Source organism: Etheostoma spectabile, chromosome 3 (assembly GCF_008692095.1).
Source record: "Etheostoma spectabile isolate EspeVRDwgs_2016 chromosome 3, UIUC_Espe_1.0, whole genome shotgun sequence".
NCBI lineage: Eukaryota > Metazoa > Chordata > Actinopteri > Perciformes > Percidae > Etheostoma > Etheostoma spectabile.
The window spans coordinates 9549195-9559071 of NC_045735.1; the positions used below are offsets into that span (position 1 = coordinate 9549195).

Consider the following 9877-nt stretch of genomic DNA (forward strand, 5'->3'; position numbering starts at 1 on the left):
CTGAAATGTTGTACACCCCCTTCTGCAATACTGGGTCACAGGGAATTTGCCTTTTTTTATAAAACAGTGTGCCTCAGTAAAATGATTCTGGGACTCCGGTTGTTCATTCCCCCAAACCTACATGTTTGCAGTTTATATGCTTCTCTATTACAAAGCTCCTAACAAATACAGTCTTCAGCCATCCAGTTTTTGAGCTGATGCAGCGTGCAGACATCACTGACTGAGTAGTCTCGCATTGCCAGACCTATCGGCTGAGGGAAGCATAAGCTTTCATAGAAGCAGCGTTCCCTCTGATGTATTTGAATAAGACATGATGCCAGTTTATTTTTGTAACATCCCCCACCCCAGACTCTTGGCAAGCAAATGAGTTGTGACTAACCCTCTTCCATTTTCCACATTAGGCAAATGGAAAAAGAAAAATACTGACTCTCTGTCTGTTCAGTTTAGATTGGATTCAATGAGGTAGAATTATCAATACATACGGTATTAACCATTTCACACATGGGGAAAAAAATGCAGCATTGTAATGCACAGCAGTGGTATACCAGTGGAAGAAGGATTCCTGCTGTGAATCTAAATGATGTGCATCCAAATTAGAGCTCATTACTTGATACTGACACACTTTCCTCAGCTGCATTTTCAGCCCAAGCTCTTTGATGTTAAATAATGAATAGACGTCACAAAGCCACACCACTCACAAAGGTGTCTATTGCCAAGAATCTCTGCAAGGCATTTGAGTCTTGTCCAAACTGCTATGTTTAAACCTGGCTGACTGTCCTTGGATGTCTCATGCTGGTGTGAGTGAGAGAAGCAGGGGGCACATGGAGGTACACACTGTAAAAACACATAGAACCACTCACAATCTGTCATCACAGAGTCATATTCACTGAAACGTTCTTCTTTTACAGGTCTGGTCTCAGTGTTGCCTGTCTGCTTGAGTAGACACGGCAGAGGAAGAGGAAATGATTGGCTGAAGTGTCATGGAGGACGTCACCACTACGTAGCTTGTCCAGTATGCAGTGTGGCCATCCCAGCTGTGCACCACTAGTGGTGCCATGATCCAGTTATAACTGTGGGTGAGCATCCAGCGCCTTTATTCATTTTTATAGATGTATTAATCGTATGCAAGCAATGGTATTAAAGGGGCATTCCACTGAAGGTCACAGGGACTGCTACTCAACCTGCGATAATATAACAGTTCATTATATGTAAAGTTTTATAATGTTTACTGCAGTTTGGGCAGAGCTTTGTCAAGTCTGAGAAAGTAAGCCTGTTGATGGCATAGTGATGTCATACTCATCAGGACATTTGTCAGGCAGGGAAAGAGGGTCTAACAAAAGATGCTTTAAAACCTCATCATGGGAAATGTAAGGCAGTAAATGCAGTCTCTTTGTTGAAAGTGGCTTTTTGGATTTGAAAGAATGGCTTGGATAATGGGCTAATTCAAGGTTTTCTCCAAAAGAATTTCAGCCACCATTGTAATAGCTAACTGTGACAGATCCTTCCCTATAACAAGGGCATATTCACAAGGTCAAGGAATCAATTTCACAGAAAATGTAAGCAATAACAATGATGTATGATGGGACGTTCAGCATTACTGGGGGGTTGTGCTCCCCGTGTCTCATCCAGTGCATTTTGAATTACTGAAAAGAAGTGTTGGAATTGAGTGCATACACTTATTACATACTGTATGTATAGGCTGTAAACAGATTGTTTGCATTAGGTTACAATGAAAAAGTCTAAAAGGCTTATTTTTCCCCATCAGTAGCTTTGGTTTCATCTTTTTCTGCAAAAACATGGCTCTATACATTTTCATGTACATGCATGCACAATAACGATAACAGAGGACTTCAGTGTAAATCACCTCTCCACTGAAATAGAAAAAATACAGCTCTAATACTCAGCAGAACACACTTAAATAGTGTATAGTGTGTTGTAACTATTCACTCTTACACTCTTCTCACCTGATGCCTCGTGTATTAATGGTGTATTTGTTTACCAAGCTCCGTATACATAATTGGCATGTACAATTATGTTAAACCTTATTATCCTGCCACCTTTCCCAGCAGTGGGAACAGGATCACTCTGGGAAATGTGATGACTCGGTTCCTCATGTGTAAAGCTGTGATGAATACGCCAAACACCTGTGCTCACATTATGTCTGTTTTTCTCCTTTGTTTAATTGAGCAGATCAGTTAATAACTGCATTTTTCCAGTTAGGGCTCAGTGCAATGCCAGAAGCCTATTAAGGAGGAGGAGGAGGAGGGCAATTCCTGGGAGAGACGGGGAGGACTGTCGTCCTTAAATTCAATGTAAATGAGCTACGTGTCACTGAAGTTGGCTACAGCACAGGAAGTGGACACATTTGTGAAACACAATGTAAAAATGTTCATTGAGACTGTGTGTGAAGTATGCCTATTGATTTTCATTTTCAAAGTTTGGGTGAAATGACTTATTGTGTCCTTTAAAAAATGTGTATCTCAATATCATCCAATGTAGAATGCACGTTTATATGCTGAATAATGTTAGTTAATTTGTCGTTTTCACAACGAGTTTTTGCAGATCGCTGTATAAAAATGCAGCTTGAAGAAAAATAAAAAGAGTCTCATTCATAAAATATGCCCTTTGTGCATAACAATTGTGGAGTGGTCTGGTAAGAACCACCTGCTGATGAACGTGGATATGACCAGAGAGATGGTGATCAACTTCAGGAGGAAGGGAACGGCTCCGCAGCCCCTTTGCATTCTGGGAAGTGACGTGGACATGGTGGAGGATTACAGATACCTGGGTGTCAACATCGACAGCAGGCTGAACTGGAAGGTCAACAGCACTGCTGTTTACAAGAAGGGGATGAGCAGACTCTATTTCCTGAGGAAGCTGAGATCCTTCAACGTGTGCAGCAGGATGTTGGAGACCTTCTACCAGTCTGTTGTGGCCAGCGCTCTGTTCTCCTCCGTCATCTGCTGGGGCAGCAGCATCGGAGCCAGCGATACAAACAGACTGAACAAACTGATCAGGAAGGCTGGCTCCGTGATCGGCTGCAAACAGGACACATTTGAAGCTGTGGTGGAGAGGAGGTCGCTGAACAAACTGTTATCTATCATGGATAACCCTGACCACCCTCTCCACCCCACACTGGTCCAACAGAGGAGCAGCTTCTCAAAGAGGCTCAGACAGTTTAAATGCCGCACGGACCGCTACCGGAAATCATTCCTACCTCAGACAATAAAACTCTTCAACACGTCATCCCTGGGGGGTAGATGAGACTCTGAGACACACAATACTACAATAAGGGCAACCGGCACGACTGGGTCATTTACATTTTTTTTAGCATACTTATACTTACAAAAGCTGCACATTTTTGATTTGTTTTTTCCCCATCTTGTATATACTTAAATATTTGTTCTTACATTCTTATATTTTTATTCTTATATTTTGTTATTATAATTATTATTTCATGTATATTGTATGTATGTATATTTTGTGTGCTGCTGTAACACTGTAATTTCCCTTTTTTTTTGGGATCAATAAATATCTATCTATCTATCTATCTATCTAACACGCTAGTTTGTAAGGTTACAAGTTAAGTACAAAAAAAAGAGAGATTGACAACTATTTTTTTATTAAATTGTGACAGATCCTACTCACAATGAGATTTCTGGATATTATTCAGGATGTTGCCGTAGACAAAGTTGAACAGTTGTTCCTTTGACTTGGATCCATCTATACTCACAAGCCCCTGGCTGAGCACTGCTACGTCGGAGTTTACACCAGTGGACGAGAGGGTCGCCTCCCTATGCCTGCGGGTGGTGGGGGGGAAAACTCTGACTTGGGAGAGTTTGGAGTATTCCGCCTTCTTGGAGACCTTGAATGGAGTCCTGTATAGGGCTCCAGTGGGGGACTCCATAATTCTGCTTGGGAACTTCAACACACACATCGGCGATGATGGACATACATGGAGAGGCGTGATTGGGAGGAACGTCCTCCCGTATCTAGACCAGAGTGGTTGACTGTCGTTGGACTTCTGTGCTAGTAATGGATTGTCTATCACAAACACCATGTGCAAACATAGGGATGTTCATAAGTGTGCTTGGTACCAGAGCACCCTAGGCTAAAGGTTAATGATTGATTTATAATCGTTTCATCTGATCTGAGGCCGTATGTTTTGGACACTCGGGTAAAGAGAGGGGTGGAGCTGTCAACTGATCACCATCCGGTGGTGAGTTGGGTCAGGGGATAGGAGAAGACTCTGGATAGACCCGGTAAGCCCAAACGGGTAGTGTGGGTAAATTGGGAACTTCTGGAGGAGGCCCCTGTCTGACAGACTTTCAACTCACACATGTAGCGGAGCTTTTCATGCATCCCTGTGGAGGCTGGGGGCATTGAACCTGAGAGGACAATGTTCAAAGTTTCCATTGCTGAAGATCAATTTGTAAATTATATTTCTATTAATTTTCTAGTAAATGTCTTCCATGCTTTAACTAGACTTTTCAAAGGAATACAACGTTGAACCAAATGATATGGACTCAGAGGGAATGGCACATTTCCCAACAGTCAACCAGCCATTTGGCCAGTGAATAGTTTCAGTACTGGGCATGTAGTCACTGTCCGGTCCTCAGTAATGGCACCAATGAGCTCACAATGTTGGCAGAAAGCACAAGCTCCTGCTCCATGGCTTCCTTCAGTGGCTTTGAGCTTCCTTTTGTTGGCTGGGACACACTTATAGTTAAGGTTTCATTTTATAATCTTAATTCTTTCAACATCTTACAATGTTCTGCATAGGTTAAACAGCGCCTGCTACATCATCTCACTGTTAATTTCTTTTGGTGAGACTGTAATGGCGCTGTGTCTGGTGCAGAATATAATTTTATTTGGTTTTAACAGCTCCGAGTACACGTTTCCACAATTTCTATCAATGACTTTTGGTTCGCATGAATATGGGTGTCCTCTGCCTCTAGTGCTTCCTTATTCCCAAGTTATTGAGATTCAGCAACTTGTGTGTTTGTTTGAATCTTGAATTTGGTGTGTTATTTCTCTCAATGTTTGTCATATGCAAATATGAACACAAGCACAGATATTTAATGGATTATTTTCAATGAACTCAAAAGGGACTTGACCTGAAATCCCATTTGAAAGAAATGCAGAATGGTAATACCTCCATCTTTTCTCTCCAGGTAATGCCGAGCCAAATAACCAATCCTGGAGATGCCGAAGAGAAGAGATATTCTTGCCATTGTGTTGATCGTGTTACCCTGGACTCTGCTCATCACTGTTTGGCACCAAAGCGCTATAGCTCCACTCCTCGCCATCCGCAAGGGTACGTTGTACACTGTACTCCACTGGCAATATCAAACCTGAAGTGGATCCTCAAACCTAACACTGCACTTCAGGTTTATACATAAGGCTGTTCATTTTGAGGCACTCACTAACCATGACCATCCGCCTCATGAGAGCTCAATTACACTTCAGTCATTGTAAACCTCATCAGCGTGGATTGTTTAGTGTATGATGAAAACTGAGAAGTTACCATTTACAAATACTCTGTCATACATCTAGGAGTTATTTTTTATATCATATATTTAGTCTGTCAGTTAAATTGATGTATTTTTAGCTGTGTCTAATCGCCATTCAGTGAAAATTAATCAGCAGTTTGAAATAATAAATGTCTGCTCCATTAGCTTCATGGGATATCTTGCATCACCGTGTAATATCACGTTTGCACACCAGTTTGAGTCATTAAAAAACACAATAATGAGCCTCCCAATCATCCCCCAGAGACCACAAACCAACAGTGTAAATGTCAAGTATGCTGCAGAGTAAACAAACCCAAATTAGAGCCATAGCGAATCAAAAGCGCTTTGTCATTAATGCACATGCAGGGGTTACCAAACAATACAAGTTTACACAAATGACCCAAGACAGTCTAGAGTCAACAGAAGCTACAAATTATACTAAAGAAATAGTTTCTGCAGTTTATAAACACAGCTAAAACATGTATGATTAGTTGACAATCATAGAAAATAAATGCCACAAAATTTGACTAATACATTTTTTTCTCACCACATTCCTACATTTTATGAAAAACGTGTCGACAATGAAATAAGGAGAAGACACAAAGGAGTATAAAATGTGACCCATCTCTGCCCACAGGCTTCTTTTTGTGCTCTCTTAAAAGAGATGCTAGAACCTTTTTGGCAGCACGCTTACTGGCAGCCTTTGTTGAACATCTGGCCATCGGCAGATTGTGTTAATCTATGTGCTGCAGAAAAATCCTCCGTATGTTGGAGGTGTGACTGGAGCTCTGGCAGAACAGTGACAAAGATTGTCATTAGCTGTGGCAGAATGAAAAGAACAACCAACTTAATGATTCCATAATCATATTCTATCCATCACGGCAAAACTATTAGGGACAAAATATCACAGCCTTTAGCTCTGGAGTCTCAGCGGACTGTTTCACCACAGTTTACATGCAAGTCTTGAGTAAGTGGTCACATTTTTCTCACTTATACATTCAAAATAGATTGACGTTATTAAAGAAGAAAGAAAAAAGAAAGCAGCGTATTAGTAGCACAACATTCACTAGTGTAGCGCTGTAGCTTGGATTATTCATTCTGTATGGTAACTGTCAAATGTCCAAAAAAGGTAATTTACTAATCCCAGTTGTTACACTGAAAATTGTAATTTTTTTCCCCTAAATTTTAATGTCTGTTTGGTGTTATCTGTATTCAAAATTAATAAAACCAAAAAAGTGTGCTTAAAAGTGTAATTGCCACCAATGTAAACAATAAAGATGCAGATTTGAGTAAATAACCAAATGATCACATTCAATCAACCCTGCAATGGAGTCATTTATGAGCCAAAATATCTTGGCAGTGGAGTCGTTACCTGTTTTTGATTTGAGTGTTTTTGTGTTCAGTCCATGCTAACAACCAAGTAATTACACCACAGTTAATCACAGCAATTGTAGTCATGATTAGGGAACTCTGAGGAAAAATAGATTTATAATAACATTAAATGTGAACACAGGTTTGATTTCAGCAAAATAAATCTACGTTTATTGCAGGAAAGTAACATATATCCGAAGTAAGTTAAGAACATGGAGGGGAAAGCAGAGGCTGATGAAGCCTGTGGTGGACTCTAAACATAAAAAGACATATCTAATGGAACCACATACCCACATAATTCTTCTTTCGAAAGAAAAGCCCAAAGGCAACGCCAGGGGAATAACAAGGCTCATCTTTCCCCTCCCTTTCCTTGCCCTGTCTCTCTGTCCATCAGCTGTGTTATCCTCTCACAGTGCCTGCTTTCACTTTTTGCAGCCTGTCACCACCTAGTAAAAGAGATCTTTATCATTCCAGAGAGGCTTGCAGTCCGCCACCACCGGCTCTCAGGTACACTTTACCCCCATTGGGTTGTAGTCACCTGAGGCAAATATACAAAGGGCAGCCCAAGGTTGCGCTAATGCCTTACATGTGTTCTTATCCCCAAATCTGCAGATGATGGTGTTGAGGGCAAGAGGGAGGCTGGTGGCCAGGCGCAAGACTCCAAAGAATACTGTGCCTCAGATAAGGACATTGTGGAGGTGGTGAGGACAGAGTATGTGTACACGCGGCCTCCTCCCTGGTCCGATGTGCTGCCTACCATCCACATCATCACCCCCACATACAGTCGACCGGTACAGAAGGCGGAGCTCACACGGCTGGCAAACACCTTTCTCCATGTTCCTAACCTTCACTGGATCCTGGTGGAGGACTCCCAAAGGAGAACATCTCTTGTCACAAGGCTCCTCAGAGAAACAGGGCTTAACTACACACATCTCAATGTTGAGACACCCAGGAACTATAAACTGCGGGGTGACACTCGGGACCCCAGAATCCCCAGGGGTACCATGCAGAGGAATCTGGCCCTGCGGTGGCTGAGGGAGACCTTCAATGCCAACAGCAGCCAAGCTGGAATTGTATACTTTGCAGACGACGACAACACATACAGCCTGGAGCTGTTTGAGGAGGTTAGAGACACACTCACGGTCATTTCATGCATTTCTTTTTTTTAAATCAATTGGCTAGAAAAAGATCAGCAAGACACAATGAGATATAATTATAATACTACCATTTGAATCTTTACAGAATGTATCTAAAACCACAATTACAAATGAAAGTCCTTACCATATCCATCTTTATGCGTAAACTAAAACCTATTATCTGTACTTTATATTCTAAAGCCTATACCGAAGCATAACCATATCCTGTTCGGTACTGACAACTTTTTCAATTTTCAATTTCCATCCACCTTTCAAACATTGCACCGCTGATGTCCTCTTGAGTTTCAGAAACTAAACCATGTTTGCACATGGTGGGTAATTCTGGAAGATTGAACCAGTCCCAGCAAAAACACAAAATGTAAATCTTTCCTTTTGAAATTGCATGTTTTTCATAGATCTATTCCTATTACTTTAATTCAATATAAAATAAATTCATATACAATATATTATAGGGCACTTCCTGGCTATAGACTGTAGGCATATGTGACATGTTATGTAAGGGGGGGTGATCCATAAATTCTCAGTAACTTGAATCCTTTTTTTAATCTTAACAAGCACAGTCAGGGATCTGGAGCTGGTGGAGAGAAGTTTGGGCATGTAATCAGTACATCTCAGGCCATCCATCTCTACATCAGTTGAATTACCTGAGCGGACACGGTCTAGGTCCTATGAGTATTAGCCTCAAGTCTTGTTAGCAGTGCAGACGGGGTCCGTAGTAAATGGAGTGCCTGGTATTGACGGGCCTGTCATTACCTTTCTCTGGGAATCAGCAGAAGTGCTCCGTCTCCCTCTGAGGTCCTCCATCAACTCCAACGGGCCTATTTATGGGCCAAAGTAACGGCCCTGAGGGGGAAAGAGAGAGAGGAGCGGAGAGGGAGAGACAGAAAACAAAAAAGGAAAACAGATGCGACAGCTAGATAGACATAAGGTTACAACTACCGAATACTTTGCTGACACTACTGTGTAGTCAAAATTCGGATAAAAAGATTGATGCACACTGCACTCCATGTGTACGAAATAGAGTCATAATTTTCCCATGGTTAATTAAAAGTGAGCTAATGCTTCTTTTTGATTTGGAGCAATTAAGAGTACATTTTTTGTTCTACTTTTAAGAAAAAATAAAAGAAGTTAAAAATAATTACAAACCTAAATGGAAATGTAAAAAAAAATGAAAATCAGTTAAACAGACAATACTGAGGTTGACAGTAATGAAGAGAGGTGGCACAAAAGCGGTTTTCTACAAGAATGCATTACTTTCATCAAAGTTACATTAACTTTCAGTAACAACAGACTCATGTTTGATGTCACTATGCAGTGTAAACTCAGGGGCAATTCCACAGGAGTTCTCATACAAGTTAGACTGTATTGCCTGTGTTGAGTCTGTGGCATTGGAAATGATAGCCTATATTGCAAACTTTTTTGTCCCTAAGTGTCTACAATACATAGTTTATTGAAGGGGCATATAAGTATAGGGAAGGGGCAAACCATCACAAATGAAAAAGGAACTTTCTGCTGAGTGGAATGATGCCTCACACAAGAGGCTACGTCAAACGGTTTATTAGTTATTAAATGGGGGCAGTTGTGAAAGTATAGGGTGCAGCAGGATACACATTGTATGTGGCTCAAAGAGTGTAGCCCACACAGTGTAAATGTCATGTAAATCGGATGTTTTTCCAAATAAGGCTGACTTCCTCTTGCCAGTAGGTAGCACCATGACAGGCAAGACAAGGCAAGGCAAGGCAGCTTTATTTGTATTGCACATTTCAGCAACACGGCAATTCAAAGTGCTTTTCACAAAATCAGTTAAACAGATAAAACACAAGTAAAAACAGTTAA

General features: G+C 41.1%; 1 protein-coding gene across 7 annotated transcripts in view; it reads left to right on the forward strand.

The window, feature by feature from the left end:
* b3gat1a (beta-1,3-glucuronyltransferase 1 (glucuronosyltransferase P) a) overlaps positions 1-9877 on the forward strand; it is an 85541-nt gene that overhangs the window by 55647 nt on the left and 20017 nt on the right. For 3 of the 7 annotated variants that reach the window (XM_032510222.1, XM_032510212.1, XM_032510230.1), the window contains 4 exons: positions 909-1076; positions 5175-5317; positions 7320-7391; positions 7497-8008. In XM_032510222.1, the coding sequence (XP_032366113.1) occupies positions 5206-5317; positions 7320-7391; positions 7497-8008 (696 nt within the window). In that variant the 5' untranslated portion in view covers positions 909-1076; positions 5175-5205. The remainder of the gene's footprint in view (positions 1-908; positions 1077-5174; positions 5318-7319; positions 7392-7496; positions 8009-9877) is intronic. The other 4 variants (XM_032510238.1, XM_032510246.1, XM_032510258.1 and 1 more) reach the window with 4 other exon arrangements.